At 41.3% G+C, this 25,162-nt stretch overlaps 1 protein-coding gene across 5 annotated transcripts in view; it reads right to left on the bottom strand.

Moving 5' to 3' along the window:
• The window catches only part of ASAP2 (ArfGAP with SH3 domain, ankyrin repeat and PH domain 2), a 217,701-nt gene that overhangs the window by 30,396 nt on the left and 162,143 nt on the right, over positions 1 to 25,162 (bottom strand). For all 5 annotated transcript variants that reach the window (XM_037812568.1, XM_037812566.1, XM_037812569.1 and 2 more), the window contains 4 exons: positions 21,283 to 21,331; positions 21,036 to 21,202; positions 18,741 to 18,874; positions 10,882 to 10,976 (listed from right to left, as the gene is read on the bottom strand). In XM_037812568.1, the coding sequence (XP_037668496.1) occupies positions 10,882 to 10,976; positions 18,741 to 18,874; positions 21,036 to 21,202; positions 21,283 to 21,331 (445 nt within the window). The remainder of the gene's footprint in view (positions 1 to 10,881; positions 10,977 to 18,740; positions 18,875 to 21,035; positions 21,203 to 21,282; positions 21,332 to 25,162) is intronic.

The following is a 25,162-nucleotide window of genomic DNA, read 5'->3' as shown; positions in this document are numbered from 1 at the left end:
GGATATCCAGTTTTCTCAGCACCATTTGCTGAAGCGACAGTTCCATTCCAGTTGAGTGGACTTGGCAGCTTTGTCAAAAATCAAATATCACTTACCAGTTCTATGTATATATGTTATATTCCACAATAAAAAATGATTAAAAAATTCCCATCTATGAAAACAATAAGAAAAAAATCCATCGACCAAAGATGTGAGAGTCTATTTCAGAACTCTCAATTCTATTCCAGTGATCAATGTCTATTTTTATGTCGGTACCATGCTGTCTTCACCACTGTAGCTTTGTAATATTCTTTAAAATCAGGGAAGTGTGAGTCCTCCAACTTTGTTCTTTTTCAAGGTGTTTTTGGCTATTTGGGGCCCCTTACCCTTCCAAATAAATTTGGTAATTGGCTTTTCCATTTCTACAAAGTAGACTGTTGGAATTTTGATTGGAATTGTGTTGAATCTGCAAATCAATGTGGGTAGAACTGACATCTTACCAATATTTAGTCTTCCAATCTATGAACATGGAATGTCCTTCTATATATTTATATCTTCTTTGAGTATTTTTAGCAATGTTTTGTAGTTTTCCAGTGTATAGGTCCTTTACATCATTGGTCAAATTTATTCCCAGATACTCTATTCTTTAGTTGCTACTGTAAATGGAAATTTTTTCTTGATTTCCCCCTTAGATTTCTCAATACTAGAATATAGAAACATTACTGATTTTTGCACATCGATCTTATATCCTGCCACTTTGCTGAACTCGTTTTTTAGCTCTAGTAGCTTTGTTGTAGATTTTTAGGGACTTTTCTAAATACAGGATAATGTCATCTGCAAATACTGAAAGTTTTACTTCCTCCTTTTTGATTTGGATGCCTTTTATTATTTTTTTTTTTCCTTACCTAATTGCTCTAGCTGGAACATCTATCAAAATGCTGAGTAACAATAGCGTTAGTGGGCAAACTTATCTTGTTCCCAATCTTAAAGGGAAAGCTTTCAGTCTTTCACCATTAAGTACAATGTTAGCTGTGGGTTTTTCAAATATGCCCTTTATCATGTTGAAGAAGTTTCCTTCAACCTCTATCTTTTGAACTGTTTTTATCAAGAAAGGATGCTGAATCTTCTCAAATGCCTTTTCTGCATCAGTCAAGAAGATCAATTCAATTTCTTAATCTGGTTTATTATATAACTGGTTTTCTTGTGCTGAACCACCCCTCACATACCTGGGATAATACCCATTTGATCATGGTGTATAATTCTTTTAATGTGCTATTGAATTGGATTTGCAAGTATTTTGTTGAAGATTTTTGTATTTATATTCATTACAGAGACTGTTCTATAATTTTTTTAATATTATGTTTATCTGGCTTTGGTATTAGGGTGATATTGGCTTCATAGAACAATTTAGGTAGTGTTCTTGCCTCTTAAAGTTTTTGGAAGAGTTTAAGCAGGATTGGTGTTAATTCTTCTTGGAATGACTGGTAGAATTCACCTGTGAAGCCATCTGATCCTGGGCTTTGCTTTGCTGGGAGGTTTTTGATGACTGATTCTCTCTACTTGGTATTGTTTTTTTGAGGTCTTTTATTTTGATGACTGATTCTCTTTACTTGGTATTTTTTTTTTTTTTTTTTTTGGAGGTCTTTTATTTCTTCTAGAGTCAGCTTAGGTTGTTCGAGTATTTCTAGATATTTGTTCATTTTGTCTAAGTTGTCTAATTTGTTGGCATACAGTTGTTCATAGTATTCTCTTATGATACTTTTTATTTCTGTGGGGTCAGTGGTAATGTCCCCCCCGCCTCATTTCTGATTTTATTTACATGTTCTCTCTTTTTTGCTTTGTTCTTCTAGCTAAAGCTTTTGTCAATTTTATTGATCTTCTTAAAGAACCAACTTTCGGTATTGTTGATTCTATTTTTTTGTGTGTGTGTTCTCAATTTCATTTATTTACGCTCTTTATTTCTTTCATTTTGCTTGCTTTAGGATTAGTTTGCTGTTCTTTTTCTAGTTCCTCCAAATGTGCAGTTATGTCTTTGATTTTAGCTGCTCTTCCTTTTTATTTTAAGAAAAAGGAGAGTAGTTTTCTTTATTATCAAGTAGATCATCTGATTATATTTAATTTCTTCCTTTTATATGTAGGCATTTGGGACTATAAATTTACCTCTCTGCTGTTCCGGTTTGCTAATGCTGCCATGTTGCAAAACACCAGAAATGGATTGGCTTTAATAAAGGGGGTTTATTTGGTTACAAAGTTACAGTCTTAAGGCCATAAAGTGTCCAAGGTAAGGCATCAATAGGATACCTTCACTGAAGGATAGCCATTGGTGTCTGGAACACCTGTTAGCTAGGAAGGCACGTGGCTAGCATCTGCTTGCTCCCAGGTTGTGTTTCAAAATGGCATTCTCTGAAATGTTGCTCTTTGGGAGTTTTGTCCTCTCTTAGCTGCAGCTCTTCTTCAAATGTCACTCTCAGTTGCTCTTGGGGCATTTGTCCTCTCTGAGCTTCTCCAGAGCAAAAGTCTGCTCTCAATGACCATCTTCAAACTGTCTCTCATTTGCAGCAGCATCTGCGCCTGTGTGATTTTTAAAGTACCCCAGTGAGCCAATCAAAACCCACCCCAAATGGGTGTGGCAACACCTCCATGGAAATAATCCAATGAAAGGTCTCGCCCACAGTTGACCGAGTCATATCTCCATGGAAACACTGAACCAATAGGTTCCAACGTAATCAACACTGTTCTAGTTTGCTAATGCTGCCGGAATGCAAAACACCAGAGATGGACTGGCTTTTATAAAAGGGAGTTTATTTGGTTGCACAGTTACAGTCTTAAGGCCATAAAGTGTCCAAGGTAACACATCAGTAATCGGGTACGTTCACTGGAGGATGGCCAATGGTGTCCAGAAAACCTCTGTTAGCTGGGAAGGCACATGGCTGGCATCTGCTCCAAAGTTTCAAAATGGCTTTCTCCCAGGACGTTCCTCTCTAGGCTGCAGTTCCTCAAAAATGTCACTTTTAGTTGCACTTGGGTTATTTGTCCTCTCTTAGCTTCTCCGGAGCAAGAGTTTGCTTTCAACGGCTGTCTTCAAACTATCTCTCATCTGTAGCTCCTGTGCTTTCTTCAAAGTGTCCCTCTTGGCTGTAGCTCCTCTTCAAAATGTTACTCACAGCTGCACTGAGTTCTTTCTGTTTGTCAGCTCATTCATATGGCTCCAATGATCAAGGTCCACCCCGAATGGACGGAGCAACACCTCCATGGAAATTATCCAGAGTCATCACCCACAGATGGGTGGGGTGCATCTCCACAGAAACACTCAAAAGAATTACAATCTAATCAACACCAATAACACCTGCCCACACAAGATTACATCAAAGATAATGGCGTTTGGGGGACACAATACATTCAAACTTGCACAAAAACTAATATGTCTGCCCCCACAAGACTGCATCAAAGAACGTGGCATTTTGGGGAACACAATACATCCAAACCAGCACAAATGCCTTAGCTGTATTCCACAAGTTTTGAAAGGTTGTATTCTCGTTTTCCTTTGTTCTGGATATTTACTGATTTTTTTTTTTTTTTTTTTTTGCAATTTCTTCTTTGACCCACAAATTGTTTAAGTGTGTGTGTTTAACCTCCATATTTGTGAATTTTCCAGTTCTGTGCCTGTTACTGACTTCCAGCTTCATTTCATTATGATCAGAGTGAGTGCTTTGTATAACTTCAATCTTTAAAATTTATTGAGAACTGTTTTGTGCCCCAATGTGGTATATCCTGGGAAATGATCCATGAGCACCTTAGAAGATTATATATCCTGCTGTTGTGGGGTACAATGTTCTATATATGTCTGTTAAATCTAGTTCATTTATCATATTATTCAAGTTATTTGTTTCCTAATTTGATCCTCTGTCTAGATGTTCTATCTATTGATGAGAGTAGTGTGTTGAAGTCTCCAACTACTATTGTACAGAGGTCTATTTCTCCCTTCAGTTTAGTTATGTTTGCCTCACGTGTTTTGGAGCATCCTATTTAGATGCATGTGCCAGTTTCCTAAAGCTGCCATGTTGCAAAACACCAGAAATGGATTGGCTTTTATAAAAGGGAGTTTATTTGGTTACACAGTTACAGTCTTAAGGGCATAAAGTGTCTGAGGTAAGGCATCAACAATAGGGTACCTTCACTGGAAGATGGCCAATGGTTTCCGGAAAACCTGTTAGCTGGGAAGGCATGTGGCTGGCGTCTGCTTCCTCTTAGGTTGCATTTCAAAATGGCGTTCTCCAAAATGTCAGTGTCAGCTTCCAACAACCATCTTCAAAATGTGTCTCTCAGCTGCAGCTAGCTATGAGCTTTATAGGGCTTCAGTGAACTAATCAAGGCCCATGCTGAATGGGTGGGGCCACACCTCCACAGATATTATCTAATCAGAGTTATCATCTACAGTTGGGTGGGGCCCATCTCCATGGAAACAACCTAATCCAAAGGTTCCAACCTAATCAACACTAATACGACTGCCCCTACAAGACTGCATTAAAGAATATAGCTTTTGGTGGGACATAATATATCCAAACTAGCACAAGGCATAAATATTTATGATTGTTATTTCTTCTTGGTGGACTGCCCCTTTTATTAATATATAATGTCCTTCTTTGTCTTATAACATTTTTGCATTTAAAGCCTATTTTGACTGATGTTAATAGAGCTACCCCAGCTGTTTTTTGGTTACAGTCTGTGTGGAATACCTTTTTCCAGGTATTTACTTTCGACCTATTTGTGTCCTTGGGTCTAAGGTGAGTTTCTTATAAACAGCATATAGATAAATTATATTTTTTTTATCCACTCTGCCAATCTGTGTCTTTTGATTGGGGAGTTTGATCCATTAACATTCAGTGTTCTTACTGTAAAGGTAATACTTACTTCAATCATTTTATCATAAGGCTTTTATATGTCATCTTAATTTTGTCTCTCTTTTTATTGTTTTACTTACCCTTACTGATTATCTTCACTTCTACACTCTCCTCTAAGCTACTCTCTCCTGTTGTTTCCTTTCAGCCCCTCTCAGCTTCGGTTTATCTGTAAATATTTTAAACTCTCCCTCATTTTTGGAGGACAGTTTTTCTGGATAAAGAATTCTTGGCAGGCAGTTTTTCCCTTTCAGTATCTTAAACATATTATACCACTGCATTCTCACCTCCATGGTTTCTGATGAGTAACTGGCACTTAAGTCTTACTGAGCATCCCCTGTATGTGGATTGTTTTGTTTGTTTGTTTGTTTGTCTGTTTTTTTGCTGGTTTCAGAATTCTCTATCTTTGGTATTTGATATTCTGATTTGTATGTGTCTTGGAATAGGTCGATTAGGATTGATTCTGTTTGGAGTATGTTGTACTTCTTCGACATGTCTTTTATAAGAATTGGGAGATCATTGGCCATTATTTCCTCAAATATTCTTTCTGCCCCTCTTCCCTTCTCGGATACACTTGACACATATGTTTGTGCACTCTGTGCTGTCAATCAATTCCCTGAAACCTTGCTCAATTTTTCCCAATTTTTTCTCTCCCTGTTCCTCTGTAAGATTTAGGGTGTCCTGTGTCCTAGCTCATTGATCCTTTCTTCAGTTTATTCAAATCTTCTGTTGTACGCGTCTAGGGAATTTTTAATCACATCTATTGTGCCTTTCATTGCCATAAGTTCTTTCATTTTTCTTTGCATGCTTTCAAATTCTTTATGCTCACACAGTGTCTTAGTATCCTTTATCTCCTTAGCCCTATTTTCCTTCATCTCCTTGAATTGAATTAGGAGATTTGTTTGAACATCCTTGATTAGTGGTTCCAAATTCTGTACCTCCTGCAACTTTTTGTCCCTTTGACTGGACCATATCTTCCTGTTTCTTGGTACGGCCTTTAATTTTTTGCTGATGTCTAGGCATCTGATTATCTTGATGCGTTTCCTCTGATGGTCAGTTTCTTTCTCTTCCCTAGTGTTTTATTGTTCCTTGGCTTTGTGTTAAGGCTCTTCTTTGACACTTGGTTGAACTTATTCTAGCCCTAAAATTTAGAATTGCCTGTGTTTCACTGATGAAATCAGGGCCAGGGACCCACAAAGGGGGAGCATACCAGCATCAAAGGCCCTGGGGAGAGGGTCAGGAAAGAGGCCAAAGAACCTTTTCTTTTCTTCCCCTCCTCTAAGCTACACTTTCATGACCTGCTCAGCAGATGGCACTCTTCGGCAAACCTTTCCCCGCAGCCCTAAGGAGGGAATGTATTTTTTCAACATCCACTGGGTGGTGTGAAACAACAGCCACAGGGATCCCTGTTCTGGGTTGGCTAGAACTGGGATTTAGAGCCAGAACCCAGCAGTCCAAACTTGCTGATCAGAACCCATGCTCAGCACTCGACCATGCCCCATCCCTACATTCCTGGGGGGAAGACTTTCACGCCCTCTTCATCCACGGCAGCCAGCCATGGGCCATATCCAAGACAAGCCTCAAGGGTGAGGGTTGGGCACTGGCCTCTCTCATGGGAGCAAGTCACTCACAGGTTGTTCTGCAGCTTCTCAGTCTCCTCGTCCCATTCTTCCCGGATGCTGTACAGTGCTCCCCTGGCCTCTGGAACCCCAGAACTGTTGATTCAGACAGTTTCTGCCTGTTCACCAGCTTTCTGGTAGGATGAGTGTGTCCTGGAGCTCCCTATTCCACTTCCCCAGAAGCCTATGCCTCAATTTTTATCTGAGAAATGTGTACAATACCAACTTCACGGTGGTGTGAGAAGTACACGTGTTAACACATCTGCTAAGCTTATGGTGGATCTTTAGGAACCAGGAGAGTGCCAATGAACTTAAAAAGAGGGAGCAGGAAAAACAGTAGCTCACTGGTCAAGACGACACTAAGCATTTTACAATCCCATTTATTTCAAGGATCTTAACAACCACAATAAAACCCTAGATAAGATTTTTGAGAGTCACAGTAAATGCCAAATTGCCTGTGACTATCCAGTTAGAAATGGGAAAGAAAACCAAATTCCACTGACAACACAAAAATTTTATTTTTGCCAATAAATCTACCTGAGATGTAGGGAGAAGAAGCATAATAGGATTTGATGCCTTGGGTTTCTCTTGCCCACTGTGTCTGTAAGGTGTGGCTGGCAGGGGAAGCTGAAGTGAGAGAAATACCTTCACCATCTGAGGCTGATCCAGCTCTGGGCGCAGATTGTCAGATCCCTAATCAGGGCTCCACCTTTCATCATCTGTGACCTTGGACAAGCTACTTAACCTGTCTAAACATTACGTTTCTCCTTATCTGTAAAATAAAAATAACGACAACCCCTACCTCACAGGGTTGTTTCAGTATTGAAGTAACACATTTAAGTATTCAGCACAGCATTTTAGAAATGCCAGCTATGATCACTGTGGAAACACTGGAATGAGAGGGGGCTAACAGTGGCATGGGGCAAATCAACCTGGTCAGCTCTCTAAGCCCAGGTGCTGGTCACCTCCACCCTGAAGGCCATGGCCTTGCAACCACGTCTGTGTTTACTACTGTTCAGTCACCACACCCCTCGCCTCAGCATCACGAGGATCCTGATTGAAGAGCACCAGGGTTCAGAAGGAGCTGCTGAACGCCAGGCTCACCATGCGGGACAGAACAACCATAAATACTGATATCCTCCTCACCTAATGAATCCACTTAACCATTCATGCTCCTTTTTGTTTTAAGCAATAGTAGAAGGGGTGGGGGATGGGAGAGACCACTCTTCTCTGGCTCCCCCTTCACATGTCTGTAGAGCTATTTCTCTATGTGTGGGCTTCAGAACACCTGCATCAAAATAACCTGAATGTTGAGAGCCACTGCCCAAGTGATTCCTGAGAGTCTTTAGTAGGTAACATCCAAGGAGAAACACCAATTACATTAGCACATAGTATAACCGTACTACAAACCAGCCCTCAGAATGTTTTGTAACTGTTACCTTTCGGACTGGTATTTTTCTCTCTTTGGGCTACAGTTTTTCTCTCCTGATTTTCTGCTTTCCTCTCACACAGCCTACTCTATGATAAGGGCCCATGGGTGCCTTAAGTCCAAGGTAGACAACTGTGTCGGGCCAGAGACCTCCTGGAGGCGTGCCCGAGTTCCCTGGGATCTGAACTCCAGGCAGCATTCTAGACCCGTGTACCCCACAGGCCAGCCTAGGATGAGTGAGCACCACACCACCATGCCAAACCGAACCAAGAGGTGAGGGCTTCTTGCCAGTATTTGTCGCAATCCGTAATCACCACCCTTGGTTACATGTTACTCCTGACAGGCCATAATGTGTTGAAACCAGCCTTCCATCTGGAGAGGAAAGCGCATTCAGAAGCTCTGGCTCCACCTGAATTTGCAATTTGAGGACCTTCCATGGACACTTTGTGAACTTGTGTTTCAACACTTTGAATCATACTGCATTACCCTCTGGCCTCTAAGTCAGTCTTGTCCAACTTTCAAGTTCTAGGTTAAGTCTCATTCCTCCAGAAGCTGTCCTTGGCCTCCCAGCCACCTCTCCTGCCTGCAGGGAACTTAACTGTATCCTGCATGACCTATGTAGTTATGTCACTGCTCACACGAAGCATCTCATACACATGCAATTCTTACCCGTTTACAAGTCACACTGAAAAATGTCGTCTCATTTGATCCTCACAATGATGCTATGAATTTTATCTCCACTTTGCAGGTGAATGAACTGAAATTTACAGAGATGAAATGAAATTGTTTCTGTAAGCAGCTGGCAGGCTCCTTGAGGGCAGAGCCCATTTTTATTCACCTCTGGGCTCCTATCTGGGACTCCCAGCACAGCTTCACAAAACTCACAGGAACCCGCTCAATGACGATCTGTGGCTTCCTGATGTGCGGATCTGGCAATCTATTTAATGACTGAAACTCTATTTAATGACCAAAACCTATTTAATGACTGAAACTCTATTTAATGATTGAAACTCTATTTAATGACTGAAACTCTTGTGACAGGCAAGTAGACTGGACAGTTGTCAGCTTTATGCAGTTCCCGTAATCAATGTGGGAAAATCATTCCTGTGACTCACAGGAAGGGGTAAAGATAAACTGGATTTCCTTTATTTTTTTGACGTATTATTCACCTGCCCAGGGCTTTGTGTTCCCTGAAGGTATTCACTACACAAATACAGACACAGACACAGACATGGTCTCCTCAGCGCACATGGTCCCTGGCTTCTTGAAGGAAGTTTACTATTTATTAAGTCAACATGACCCCTACCCCCTTCCTTTTTAAATTTATTTTTTATTTCCTAAAGCCTAGGCTTTTGGAGAAAGGTAATGTGTTTAAAGTAGTGAAACATATGACATGCATTCAGAAGGAGGGGGGTTCCTTTCTATTTTTGAATGACATGATATGTAAAACGGTCCTCAATCACAGAAGGAAACATTTCTGCGCTCTGTAAACAGACCTGAACCTGGCCTCTTTCCCCTCCACCTAACTCAGGTACTCTCAAGCTCCCCAAATCCACTGGGGAGTCGCAAGCCACTAGGGGGTGCCTCAGGCTCACCTTCCACAGACTTACTGCTGCAGCAGATGGTGATAGAGCTAGAAACAGCAAATTCCTTTTCACCTGGAAGTAAAATATTAACTTGCTCAAGTAGGCACAGAGCTCGGAATAAATATTTGATTTGTTGATTCACTAATCATGGTTTGAACCACCATAAGCAACAAAAATGAGTAAGATAAAACCTATTAGAAAAAATATACACATGCCTAAGTGTAAAGTAGGATGAAATATTTAAAAATAGAGTCAAACGCAGGGGAGCACCGAGAGCCAAGCAATTTATTTTGACTGAAAGGGTGAGAACGGCTTCATTGTGGCATTTTGCCATCATATTGGTAATCTGCCCTCATTTTGAAAAAAGGGTATGGGGGTGTAAACTTGCTTTTCAATACTGCCAAGGTTGGGGGAGGGTCTCAATGTGGATAGAACACTTAAATACAAGGGTTCCAAATAGGTAATATTTGTTTTCTAGAATCATCTGGCCCCAGAACAAACTAATTGTCTGCTTTTATGAAGTACCCCTGGTTGTGATGTGACTGACTCATACCCTGTCTGCTAAGATTGGTGGGAAGATGCCCTCCTGCAAACTGTCTTGGGGGCAAGCTGGGATGAGGAAAAGGAATGCGCGGTAAGGATAAAAGCTTCTCAATCAAGTTTTTATATCAACAGTAAAACAAAAGCCAAAAAAAAAAAAATGCTTTGTTTAAGTAACAATACATCCTACATTTGTAAGGACACTGGAAAAGAAAATGATATATAATCATGAATATATTACAACTATCCGTGGCTCAGAATTTATGCAGAGAGAACTAAGGTAGGAAAGTGAGTAAAGAGGGTAAAGAGCCAAGACCAAGGGGCATGTGTGCACACACACACCACCAGCGGCGAGCAAGACACCCCAATACCACCTTCACATATACAGAGCACCTGCTGGATCTGCTTTCCTGTGGCCTCTTCCTCCACACAGCCACGCCAAATTTCTGTTTGGACACTGAAAGAGGTTAAAGGGACCAAAAAAACAAAACAAAACAAACAAACAAAAACAAACCCTTTTGCTCCTTTGTCAGCTTTGGAATTGAACCATCAAATCCGGATTTCTTAACTAAATTCTAAAACCACCACCATAACAACAACAAATACCTTAAAAAAAGAATGCCAAACTAGAAACTGAAAATGTGTTGGCACTTGGATGGACAAACACACCAACAAGGGGTAGGATAGAAAGGAAAACATGTAAGGAGACCAACTTAGGTTGATTTATTTCCTGGAGAATGCAACAGCTTGCAACTTCCCTGACCCTAAGGTTCTTGGGGTGAAAGGCATTTCTTTGTTCAGAGAATAAGAACAGCCCGTCTCACACTTACATGTCACTGCCTGGGTTGGGTTTGACCGAGTCCTCAGCTGGTAGGCAACACTCCATGATCTCATTAAAGCCAGCATTCCCAATATTCTTAGCAAGCTGCAAAAACAAAAGTCTATTTCAGGGTACTCCATTACGAATATACTCTGCTGCTACATATTACTCAGGCATCTGACGGTTTATTTAACGGCCACTAAGAAATAACAGAAATAAAGTGGGTTGCCTTTAGTGAAGACAGAGAAAACCCAGAAGTACCCATAAACCTACAGGTAAGAGCAGGCATGACTATAATGTGTTCTCTTGACGTGTCCCCTGGATAAAGGGTGAAGCGTTCACTTGGCCTCAACATGAGTTTCTGTCCTTACCACCCCCAAAAACCTCGTGCTCCGACTGGAATGGATCTACACCACGTTGGCCAAATGAACTTTTTTCATGCAGTTATGAGGTGGTTCTGATACAGTGGGAAGGGCGCTGGGCCAGAGAGCCAAAGACTGTCAAATCAAGGTTTTATTTACTGGCTGTGTGAGAACAGGTAAGTCAGTTTACCTTTCTGAGCTTCAGATTTTGCATCAATAAAATGGGGATCATACCTACCCCACACGGGGAAAATATGTGAAAGTACTCAATAACCTGAAGCAGAAAAAATGTGATATATTAATTCCAAATGTATGGTCTTCATTTGCCTATCAACCTCTTGATTTCTTGGATATTAAATTAATACAGTTTAATTGAACACTTACTAAATACTAGGCACGGTGCCTGATACAGCAGATACTGAGATAAATGTCATAGTTTGTTTTACTTAGGCTATATTGACAACAAGGCAACTGACATTTTTTTGAAGGAATAAATTCCTGAAATGACTAGAAGCCCCCAAGAGTACAGATTTAGTCACCTTATCCCCAACACCCAGTGCAGTACCTGATACAAACATCAGTTTCCCAATCAGATTCTTAAATGCTTAATGAAACAAAGAAAACGAAAGAGGAGCAGCTAGTACAGTGCTTTGGAAAGAAAAGATACTTGAATTTTGCAAATGATATACTGGGGGAGTTAGTGATACTTTTGCTATTTCTACTATCAATTAATATGCAGACAAAGGGTTGATGGAGATTTTCTGGGAGATAAGGCTGCTGCCTGCAAGTCTCTCTTTATCTCCATAGGGGACTGGCTTAAGGAACAGCTGCAAGGATCAAACTTAGATAAGACAGAACTTCCTGGCAGCAAGCAGCACTGAACAGTGAAACGAGAGAGTGAAGGATGCTGAAGGTATTTTCCCAAACAGGACAAAAGAAAAATCAGGGATAGCTTAAGAATTGGGTGACGAGCCTTCTTACTTTTACCTTGTTTGTGACAAGAGAACAAAACTTCCAGGATGGTCCCAACAAACACTAACCAACTCTCGTTTTTGGGACTCTTCAGTCTGGGTCCACGGCCTCAAGCCACAGAGAGGTGGCAAAACCCCATCTGCTTCATTCCAGTTTCCCCGGAGAGGAGGCACACGCAGCCAGCAGCGGTCAGGTGGCACCTTACTAGGCAACAACACCTGTCCACCATGAAGCTAATGCCCTGCAAAGGCTCTCGCAGGGAGGCAGTGTCAGGTTCAGCACTAAAACCTCAATGGTAAAGCTCATCTTTCAATACAACGTGGACATCACTCCCCAGCCAAGCACAATGGTTTCCAAAAGGTGAGTCAAATAAGCAATAGTTGCCCTCTCATTGAGGGGCCACCTCAATGCCTCCGCTGTCTGTGCAAAGCAGATGGGGAGGGGGTGGGAAGAGAATTCCCTGGGAAGTAGAGCACTGCTTCCCTTCTGCTTGGACTTGGCTGGTTTACCAGGGACAGCTGGCGCAGGGAGCCTCCACATATGTGCATCACACACGTCCGATGCTGGAGAAATGTGCCCCCGCGCAGGTCTGCCAAGCTCCGGTTTACATTTTAGCATGCAGAGAGCCCCTTTGGAACCATCAACAAAAGCAAACCATTTGCAGATGGAGGCTGCAAGGTTATATCAAGAAAACGTGGGGCCCAGCACCCTGGCAGGCAGAAGCCAAGGAAGCAGGGAGGTCTGGTTTTAACCCTGCCCCTGATACAATGTTTCCACTTACCAGAGGACTGTGCTGTGCCTAGGCAGAAATCAAGCTCAGATCTAGGAGTGAAGTCTGGTGTGTGTGACCACTACATCACTTAAAGAAGTGAAACCACAGGCAACCCCCAACCCTTGCACCTTCCTGTCAGTTCACCAAATGCAGAGTGAGAGCCTCATGTGTGCTAGGTCTTTCTAAGGCTCAGGAGGCAAGCACAGTGTTACCAAACATGTGAACCCATCAACCAATTTGGCTTCCAGCAACAGAAAATCTGATATTTGTTCTCTATCTGCTTAACTTGTCCATCTCCCACTGGCTCCAAATTTATGTAGGGAAATAGGGTGGTATTTATTGGGCCCCTGCAGATCCCAGAAGAGTGCATGATACCTTTCATATACAAATATATAAAAGTCCAGGGAAGTACAGAAACTTGACCACAGTAGGCAGAGCTAAGAAACGCAGGGAGCTATAAATTATTGCCTCCAAAGTGGGGAACACAAAAGAATATTCTGGGATGCATGAAAAATACTGTATGCATTTTTATCTGCACCTTTAAAAATTCCATCTTTACTACATTTTTTAATACAATATACTTCTTGGTAAGTAGTACAGATATAATTTATAAATATATATATATATATATATATATATATATATATATATATATATATATATATTTTAGTGTTTAACCTTTTCTGATAGGGTTTGTGGTTAAAAAAAAAAGTTCACAGTTGTGATTTAAAAAAAAGAGAGAGAGTACAGAACACAGGCCCTGGAGTCTGAAGATCCTGAGGCTAACTGCTGGCTCAGTCACTTACCCTCTCTGGCCTCAATTTTTAAAATGGAGTCCTTGTTTAGGTTACATATAATTTATGTAAAACAAGTAAGACAAAGGCTGATGCATAACTTTGTTCATATTCAAGTTCTTGTTGCCCTAAGCCACTGCTTTTAGTATTCTGAGTGTAGCTTTATTTCAATCCCAGATAAAACAACAGTTTAACTTCTGAGTAAATCCTTGGTCTCTGAGGGCGTTTTCCTCCACGCACACTCTCAGATCTGGCAGTGGGGTGACCTGCTTTAACATCTCACAGCTTATTAACAATGCAGGCAGGAGAAAATGAAGAAACAGAGACCGAGTCATGTGTTTGCTGATACTCATTCTTCAAGTTCGATGGAAAAAAATTTTTTAATGTCTTAAAATCATGATTTCCTTTAATTTCACTTCTGTCCCTTATACAATGAGCCTGAGTTTTTCATATGAACTGAAAATCAATGCTGAATCTATCTTAAGGAGGAAATATATCTTTTTAAAATCTATGTTTACCAGGAACTTTTCTGAAACCAGGTTTACTTTAAAATCTGAGATTAAGTCACTATTAAAGTCTATTAAAATAGTCAAGATAGGACAACACGCCAGAACTAATCAAATCAATTACTCAAGTTTCATTCCATTGAATAAGAAGAGATTCTAAAAGCAGATAAAGAGAAAAACATTATTACTAACCAGCCACCGTACTGGATGCTGCTGAAATCCACCCAATTAGCATGGAAAACAAGCATGCTTTGAAACAAAACAAATTAAAAAGGAAACGGTGAAACAACCACAGCATACCATCCAGTGAAGCTGCAATCCCAAGGCCAGAAAATAATTTATGGAATTAAGCAAAAGCCTCTTATTATGAGGAATATGGTGAGGCCATATGGGAGGACAGAAGTATATTTTATGGGGTGAGTATCTGTCTATTTAGGAGCACAATGCCAAAAAAAATGAGAACAGCTATCAAATCAGACTGTGCTCATGTACTGTTGTCTCTTTGAGGCCATTTAAAAACACATTCCCTGATATACCACATCATCCTGAGGTGTGGGCAATGTCGTTGGTATATCTGAAAGACAGAATACACTACTCCTGGGAAATAACTTTGTCCAGGGGGCACCCGCTGACACCTGGTTAAGTCATATCCCGGTCACCCTCTTACTTCCTTTTCTGGGGTAATAAGAGGTCTAATTAACACTTGCTGCGCAAGAAAAGGTTCTATAAGGAACAATCAGCTAAAACCCTGACATCACTGCTCTATGAATCTGAAATGCTTCAAAGAGTTTCAGAAAGGTTCATACCCAGAGCAGGCAACCAGAGTAAAGCCTGTGGGACCCCCCTTTGGATTCAATTTGGACCCATGGATCCTCTTTCTGAAAGGATTTTGTTGAAACCATCTTAGGGGAGATGGTAACAATAGCTCTTACTATGTGCCAGGCATAATTCTAAATGCTCTACATGTATGTCAGGCCTTCAGGAAATCCTTTGTTCAGGCATCTGATCATCTAAGCAAAATAAAATTAAAATCTTGGGCGCTTGAAAGAAGCTTCGAATTTCAATGATTTAAAGAAAACACATACTAACATCTGACACAGACGCTCTGTCTACTGCTTACCGTGAGGGCTGAGGAACAAGGTTTTGGACGTAACATCAGCCCATGGTCCTACCACGCTGTACATGGGGACTGGGTGAGAGGTGGGGGCTGTCCACAACCTGGGAGCCAGCAGAGGCCTGGAAAGTGTTCAAGGCCAGCAGAGGGAGGGAGATTCAAATCCCACACAATTCAGGGGCCTTCTTCCCTCTTGTTTATCCAACAGCCACTAAGGAAAAGCAGCTAGACAAGGGAAAGTTTGAAAACTATGGCAGAAATTCGATTTTGAAAATATGTCCAGATATTAATCAACCAGGCTCTGCTTGATTTCTCTATAATGGTTGAGAGTTGGCTAAACTTTAAACTTCTATGAGAAGGTAAAGACTGAGCCTCTGGGAGACAGAAAATGAGATATGTACTAGGAACTAGATGTCATCTCATCTTTTTATCAAGATGGAAACAACATATTCCTTTTTCTTTGGTGTCTTTCTCCTTGGTAGGCAATAGTCGTATGAAGTTCATCAGTTAAATTTCTGGGACGCAGGAAAGCCGTTACAATAGATTGTTGGAGTCAGGCCCTTCCGGCTCATGACAGCTAACTGTTAAATTTTTAGGAATTTTAGAGTCTGCTGTAAACACAATTATTATTTAAAATTACATTACATAACCCATAATTAAACAAATTAAACTATTTTACTACATTTGATATGACCTATGCTCTTGAAGTTATTTAATGTCCACTGTATTTGCACAGTAGACACACTTCATAACAGTGTGCTATCACACACTTCTTTCCAAGTCAACACTCAGTTATGTTGCATTAGTAGCTTAAAATTGGCCATGGTGAGACTAATTACACCATGGAAACAGACAGACTACATATCAAGGCTGCTTTTTTTCCCCGAGAGCTGGCTGTTAAACATTTACCTGCAAACCACAGGAACGGATGGCTATGGTTTAAACAGAAGAGATGTTTAATGTTTAAATGGCAAGAGGATTCCCCAACTGTGGAATTAATGATATTATCACAAGCATTGAGGACTACCAATTTAGTAGGCCGAGCCCTTGCTCTTAGGGCTTGCCCTTATGAAGCTTGTTACTGCAAAGGAGAGGCTAAGCCTACTTATAACTGTGCCTAAGAGTCTCCCCCAGAGAACCTCTTCTGCTGCTCAGATGTGGCCTCTCTTTCCCTGAGCCATCTCTACACCCCTTCCATGTGGGATATGACTCTCAGGAATGTAAATTTCCCTGACAACACGGGACATAAGTCCCAGAAATAAGCCTGGACCCAGCATCATAGGATTGAGAAAGTCTTCTTGACTAAAAGGGGGAAGCGAAATGAAATAAAATATAGTTTCAGTGGCTGAGCGATTTCAAATGGAGTCGAGAGGTCACTCTGGAGGGTATTCTTATGTGCAATATAGATATCCCTTTGTAATTTAATTTTTAATGTATTGGAATAGCCAGAAGGAAATACCTGATACTGTCAAACTGTAGCCTTGATTCTTGAAGATGACTATATAACTATATATATTACACGGTATGACTGTATGATTGTGAAAACCTTGTGGCTCACACTCCCTTTATCCATCCATCCCTTTATGGATGGATGAGTAGAAAAATGGGGACAAAAATTAATTAAAAAATAGGGTGGCAAGGGGGGAATGGGATGTTAGGTTTTCTTTTCTACTTTTTTACTTTTATTTTTATTCTTTTTTTCTTGGAGTAATGATAATGTTCAAAAATTGATCGGGGTGTTGAAGTACAACTATACAATGGTACTGTGAAAAACTGATTGTACAGTGTGGATGATTGTATGGTCTGTGAATATATCTCAGGAAAACTGAATTTAAAAAATGGCAAGAGGACTCACTGCAAGTGCCAGTTTATGTCTCTGGCTCCTCAAAGGTTAAAGGTGTGAGCTGCAGAATGAGATTAAAGGGGCCTGTGCTGCAGAGCAGCACCTAACAGCTAGAGAGCCGTGGGCATACTGTAGTATTCTAAACCTCAATTTCCTCTTTATAAAGTAGGAATAATTTACCAAGCTCATAAGGTTGTTGTGAAGAGCTAAGGAACACATCTAAAGTGCTTTGCCAAGTACACAAAATAGTTTATTTACCATAAATCACTTACACGTTCCACTGTTTTTTAAAAAATTCAGTAAAAGTAGAAACTCACTAATATTTACTGAGAAATAATTTGTCTTTCAATAAAATATACAGTGACAATCTCAATCTACAGCATCATTAGTTACCTAAGATACCACTTGTATGCCTACACAACTCTAAGATGTAGATTACATTGACATTGACCACAGTGTGTATCCAAGTATACAAACCACATGGCTCTTGTGAGATCAGCTTAGTTTCGAAAGAGGAAGTACTATCAGGGATGCTACGAACTGTGCTATCAGAATCTACTCTGGTTTTTCCTCAATTTTCTCTTTCAAGACCATAAAGACTTGGAAATACAGGGAAAGTTCAATAAAATAGTTCAAGATGCAGTAGCAGTTCAGACATTTTGGACCCAGAGAAGTCTTCAGTAAGATTTATGGTCCCTTGAGGGAAATACTGACCACAGTAAGTGATTTCCTGTCAAGCCAATTACTCTTGACATTAAAATCAATGGTGATCAATACACTTAATATTTATTGTTCAACTCCCAGGTGTCCAGGAAAGAATTTCAAACACTGCTTTTTACAACCAGCAATTCTGGACTTTGAAAAGCTCATGTTTCAGATGGCCCAAAAGCACAACATCAGTCTGATTTGCCCTGTTGCTAAGTTGGGGCCACAGTGTCAATACTGAGAGCTATTTCACAGAAGACGCTTCCATCTCCTAATTTCTATCACATGGACCGAACCAAGAATGAAAGACTTTTTTTTAGAAACAAAGGCATTAAAAACAAAGACCAATAACCCTACTCATAAGGGACAATACAGGGCAGGGGAAAAGTCCATTGGAGGCAGCCCTGTCAGCTTTGGGCTGATGATTTGGGGAGAATGAAACTGTTTCCTGGGCTTTAGGCTTTGGGGCTCTGCATCTGTTTAATGAATGCGGTGGACTGGAGTATGCCACCACCCTATTCCATTTCAGCAGAATCTTACAACAATCTCAATGTTCCTTTTGGGTTCCACTTCACTTTATTCATTTAGGAATAAAGTCTGCAATAAGAAGTGCCCGCAACTACTAATAGCTGAGAAAGACAAATTATCAACGAGTTTCTAATTGCCCAAACCTAACAGGCAACATCAACAATCGCCAGTCTACTGAAATCTCAAGAAATCAAAATGGATTAGAGTGCCAAAATAAAAACTTAGTCTTCAGTTCATTTATTTCTAACCCAAAACCGAGGATTTGAAAATTACCAGAAGCTCAGACGTTCCTAACACATCTAACGTCAGCGACTGCATTCTGGAGTAGTGAACCCCCAGTTCTCGGTGGATTCCGGAGCACTCGATGCAGGTCAGAATGCCCAGGTTGGTGGAAAGCCATGTGGGATCTGCCAAAGAGAAGAAGGTAAAGCTGAGCTTGCAAAAAGTAGAGGGACGGAACCTTTTCTGCAGTTACTGAACATGGAGTTTCCCAGCATTGTTTGATTCCAGACACAGTTGGAACCCTGAATCATTCCTAATTACCACCAACTTACATAGAATACACACACATGAGCATGTCCGTTCTCCCTTCCTCAGCCTTCCACCTCCCCATCCTTCCATTCATTTATCGAGCACTCCTAGGTGCCAAGTGCTGTGGGTACACAAATGAATAACACACAGTCCATACACTCCAGTGCCCACGGGTTCCTCAGCAGCCAGTCCTGAACACACACCACCCCCATCACCAGCAAGGGCAGCCAGAAAAAACAAGACCCAAAAGTTAATACTGCAGGTGAACAGGTTTACAATATACAGGTCTATATTAGCATAAAGGTGCTAATGATAATAAAAATACATGCAGTCCTCACGATCTGCTGTGTCAGCACTTTGGGAGTAGCAATACTAATGTTCACATGGTAAGAGCTTCAGCAATTACCAAACACTACCATAGAATAAGAGACCCATGAGGTGAAGAAGGCAGGTGTTTTTTAAATCTCAATATACAGATTTTTGACTCGACAATGCTCAGAGAGGCTAAGATTGCAATTGAGTTACAGAGCCAGTCTGCAGCCTCATCTGATTTCAAACCCACACATCCACACTGTCCCAGCATTTCTCCTCAGAGCTGGTCTACTTGCTCCTGGAAGGGACTTCAGTGCCTGGAATAGTGCCTGGCTCATAAAAGGGATGGAATAAATGCTTAACAGATGAACACTGACATCTACTAAAAATGGGTAATTCAAAATAAAACATACTTGAGCACATTATCACAGCCCAAAAGTACAGTTCCCTTTAGGATTGTCTGTTCCCATTAGGCATTCACAGCAGGTAAATATTGCAATCTTGACTACTGATAATCATGAAGTTATCTAAAAAATTTCAAGTTCTAAAAAATTTTATCCACATTACAGGAAATATTGCTGGGCACCTGTGCTTTCATTTTACTAGATCTATCCTTCTGTATCTTTGCTTATAGCAGGTATGCAGTATATGCTTAGACTACTTTAAATCAACTTTTTATATCACCCATATAGTCTTAGCATTTAAAAATAACGTGCATAGCTTTGTCTTCTTTATGAAAGTGCTTTTAAAACTCAAGTTCTGCAATGTCCTTATCTTTTCTCAAAAAAGAGCACAATTCACTACTTATCTCCCTCTACCTCATCTCCTACCAAAATGATTTTTTATTGGATCCAAGACCCCATGAGATCTCATTTAGTTGAAGTCCCATTCCTCAAATTACTCCCCTATAGCTTTCAGGGTAATAGGAACCTCATAGCACTTCTCAACTCCCCCTCCATTTTTGTAGTTTTTAATTTTTAGGAAAATTATCATAGAATGGGAGGAATGAAAAGGTAACTGACCATTCTAGACAAGCCAGGATTGCTTTCGTTTTACAAATATCCAGAAGAGGCTACTACAGAGTTCTTCTGGACTTCTCAACACCACTCCTTCTTAGCTAGAAGAATACATCAATTTCTTAAACTTCTAAAATACTCATTGTAAAACTGATGACATTCTATGTCCATTAAAAACAAATGCCTCATCAGAATGCAAAGGTAAGTATCTCATTTCACAGAATGTGACAGTTAGTAGGGACCTGAAGAAATCTAGACTAAACACCTTCATTTTACATATAGACAAAACAAAACTAAGGGCCTCTTCCAGGGTCACAGAGCTAGATGATGATGTAAAGTTACTCCGGAAGTTCTAAAAGGCAGTACAAAGAGAGCAAGGAGCAAATCCCTGGAAAAGAAATCCATACTCAGGGCCAATGCAACAAATGGAAGACCCTGACAGTAGTCTTCATTTCTCAAAAAGCATACAAATCTTTTACGCTACATCAGGCCATCTTCGCTCTGTCCTGCTCTGAGGGCCTAGAAGGCAAACACCTCTGCACCTCTTTTCCCCCAGTGGAGTCTCCACACAGGTAGTGGAGCATCTGTGTGATGCAATGAACCCAGGCTGAGCTGCCCTTAGTTTTGTGTTTGAAAGCAATAGTCAACGTTTGGATTCTGTGCTGCGGGACAGGGTTGGACGGCCCCAGCCCTCGGCTCCCCTGGTCACCTGGCGCCCCGCAGTCACAGCACACGTCGTTGCCCGTCATCCGCTGCACTTCCGAGATGATCTCTTTCGTCAGCTCTTGGACTATGTTATTTTCTCCAGTACTGTCATCTCCCTTAAATGCATTGTTTAAAGCTTCCTCTTTGCTGTTCTGCAGCACCGACATCCATCTAGAAAACAGCTACGGTGTGTTAAACCCCAAGGACAGCTGGTAAGGCCCGGCTCAAAATCCTTGCTCCAGAGAACTTACATTTGACACTCCTGCTCATCTTCTGCTTGGAAGTGATACGTTCTGTCATCTGCACAGCAAGAGGAATCTCATCAGTCTCAGACAATCCATACACAATTCCAAAAGAGAGTGGAGCATAATTAACCTCAGAACAATCTCAGCTCTCTGCTAGGGAATTGATGATTTGTACAAAATCAAGAACTGCCTCAAGGCCTTCAAATGTCTGGCCTCACTGGGTAATTGTGGTTTTGTAATGCAAATTGATAAACCTGCTCTATTTCACCATTCAAGTTTAACTAGATGCCGTTTCTAAAATCTGAAGTAATTCAATGAGAAACATATTTTCAAAGCTTTATTTTTTAGACTTGCTACAGAGTTGACCCCAAAAAAGAGACCCTTAAGTCTTGTGAATAATAAAAGACTTTTCTAATGCAAATACCTCAGCCATTTTCTGGCTCTCTTACACAGCTAAAGCGATACAGTATTGTTAAACAACGGACCAAATGTAAAATCTTACATTCACATACTTCTGGCATCAGCAACATTTACAAACATTTTGCCGGACTGCCAACCCCTGGGTGTGTGCACAGGACAGGGCACTGAGGATACAGCATCACTGAGTTCTGTCCTGTCCAAAATGCATAACCTCAGTCTAGTCATGAGAAAACATCCGAGAAACCCAAACTGAGGGGACGTTCGACAAAATAACTGACCAATACCCTTCAAGAGCACTAAGGTCATGAAGGACAAGGGAAGACTACAGAACTATATAAACTGTAGGAAACTAAATACAATGTGGAGTAGTAAAAGGATTTCCATGGAAACAGTGGTAAAATTTGAATAAGCGCTTTAGTTTACAGCATTGTACTAATGTCAGTTTCCTGGTTTTGATAATTGTATATATAGTTGCTAACAGGTACTATGGGTAATTGTACTAAGAGGTTATTATTAGGGGAAGTTGGGTGAGACATATATGGAAATCCTCTGTACTATTTTTATAACTTTTCTCTAAGTCTAAAGGCAGTTCAAAATAAAAAGGTTTAAAAAAATTAAATTTAAAAAAGAAAAAAGAAAACAAGGAAGGAGATCCAACTTCTCCAGATGGCAGAGCAATGACAAGCAGTGCTCTGTTCATGGGAACAGACAATAAACATCTCTGCTTCTAAAAATGAGCTAACACGTCATCCTCCAATAGTGGATTTTATACTCTGAAAACACTTTGATTCTTACAATTCTTGATGAGTTGACTGGGAGGAGGCGAAGGCTGCAGAAAGGCGTGGAGCACTGGCAGGGAACTCGGGTGCTCCTTCTATGACCCCACCCCACCTTTTCTTCTTCGTTAACACTGGGGGGAAATGGAACCACACCCTCTCTATCCTCACCCAGTTTCTGTGGCGAGAAACAGGAGTGAAGAGAACTGCTCCAAATTCAGAAAAATGAACTTAACTTTGTGATCCAAATGGCTGAGCCAGAGCCAAATGGATGCTGGCCCAGGTGCTGGAAAGAGGGGAGCAGGGTCCCCATTTGCAGCTCCCGGTCTTGACAGGATGCACACAGCTGTGCCTGGGGACAGAGTAGGAGCAGCAGCTAGACCACCCCAGTCCCTTGCTGGATGGTATGCCAGGTGGGTTCCAGAGCACCCTGGAAGCTGTGATGACAGCAGGGAGTGCCAGAGGCCCTCATGGAGCAGCGAACTACCTCATGGTCAGACCAGGCACAGCTCAAGCAGAAAAGACAGACGGGAACAAACCAATTCCTTCAGCTAATTGTTTTCTAGCATGTGAACACTATAGAAGCAAGGGACAATCCTCTGTGAAAACTTCCAAATAAGAATCCTTGCCATTACAGACTCGCTCTCAGAATATCTATAGACAAAAGCCTGCTCAGCCATGAGGGAAAAGAAGAGCATAAGAAGATGGTAGAGCCAAAGAGGGCCAAGGATGTGACGTACAGTGGCATGGAAAAGGCTGCTTCTCTGAGACCAAAGTTAACTTGCTGTGTGGACCTGGAAAAGTTACATATACCCTCTGGGCTCCATTTTACTCAGAGAGCTAACCTAGATCACCTCAAAACCCTCGAGTACTTCCCAACCCACCTAGGGTGGCTGTGTGATCCCAGGATAATGGCATAGGACTTGAATTTGAAAAGGGTAAGACCAGTCTCAACAGGAGAGCTGAACACGCTCCCAGAAACACTGGCCCTGCCACAGAAACTCTGCAGCCTTGGGATTGTCCTCCTTGAGAAACCCATCCCCATTTACATCTTGATCAGAATGGGGAGATCCCTGTTTGGGAGAAGGGATGGTAAAGCATAAGGATCTTATAGGGAAATATCTGAAGTCAACCAGTTGCTCTGTTACTCTCAGGGTCTCCAGGCAGGTACCAGGGATGGCTACACAAGGTGACAGAAGGAGGGGCGACTCCTGGGGCCTGGTAGGTCCAAACCTAAAACAGCATCCTCACTGCCCATCACGAGGCTTGAGCATTATTTCCCCAGCCACCCGTAGGCTTTAAGAGCTTGAAGAGATCCTGGCCATCACCTCTCCCAGTAGACTGCTCAGTGAGGAAAGGAAAAATCTGAGAGGGGTGGAACCAGCTTCTTGTGAGTCAGGCAGAATCAGATCCTGAACCCAAGTCCCCCAACTTCTCAGGATGCTCATTAAATTAGAGTTTTTACCACCATGCAGTATATTCCTGTATGATACTCTGGAGGTGTTTGACAGGTTTTCAAGCTTCCAAACAACTCAAACCTACATTAACAACCCTGTAACAAAGCATTTTCACAGCAAATACTCCTATTGGATTAACACCTTTTGAAAACTAGCTGAGGAGGAAAAAACTTGCAGGCTTGGGATTCATTTTACCCATGGGGGACAAGCAGGAAAGGAGAAGAGCTGAGAGCACTTCTCAGAGCAGACAACAGTCTCTGGCAAATTTACAAGTGCCTCAAACCAGCCTCAGTAGGCCCTCCTGGATAGTGGAGGTGAAAAGCCTTTATCTGAAGGAATTTATTCCGCTTTAGGCACTAAAGCAAAGATACTGATGGAATCCTGGGGAAATGTCAGCTAACCACAGTGTTCACAGGTAACCAGATTTACAGAGAGCTACTTTCTCACACATCCAGGAATGTGGTAATTCATGCCTGATGGGTTAAAACACAAAAAACACTCTAATTATGCACATTTACTATCTACTTCTCTTCCTTGCTGACTGACACACTGCTAAAAATGGGTGGGTTGGGGAACATGTTAGAGTTGTTTACAAGTCTGCAATAAATGCTTCTGTACATATGGTGTCTACTCTGGGGTCTCCCCTGAAGTGGCTGCTGGAGGTGACGAGACGGCATGCTAACTAACTCCATCTGGTGTGCAAAACTCAGTCAAGCTTAGTTACCTATCAAGCGATAATCACTTACTAAAGGGCAGTTTTACTATTATACTAACACATTGGTTATTAAGAGATACAGTTATTTCACAAATGGGAAGACCTAAAACCCTCCAGATTTTCCCTAGCCACTGGCTGCCAATACACAGATTATATCAAGTTTTATCTCTCTACCTAAAAATTTTTATTGCTATTTAGAAGCAGATAACTCCCCAGTAGTGAACATACTTTAAACTGCAGTCAATTCTCAACATATTACAAGCTCTTATATGAAGAGAGGATTTGTGTGCAAGATTCAGGAAGGATAAATGATTTGTGGATCTTAGCAGACTGACTAGGGACAGGGGTGAGAAGCGTGATAAAGACAACTTTTATTTTAGAAATCAGTCTAGAATCTGGAGAGCAGATCGAGCAATACCCATCACACCACTCAACCCTCCCTGCAGCTTCATACAGCATAAATTAGAAAGGGGCCTTGGGGAGAGAACAGCAGTGAGCCACCGCAGACCTCGGTCTCC

The sequence above is a fragment of the Choloepus didactylus genome, chromosome 20, assembly GCF_015220235.1.
Source record: "Choloepus didactylus isolate mChoDid1 chromosome 20, mChoDid1.pri, whole genome shotgun sequence".
In the NCBI taxonomy this organism is placed as follows: Eukaryota; Metazoa; Chordata; class Mammalia; order Pilosa; family Megalonychidae; genus Choloepus; species Choloepus didactylus.
Note: the sequence above shows the minus strand (reverse complement) of the source record. Positions and strands in the feature narration are given on the sequence as shown.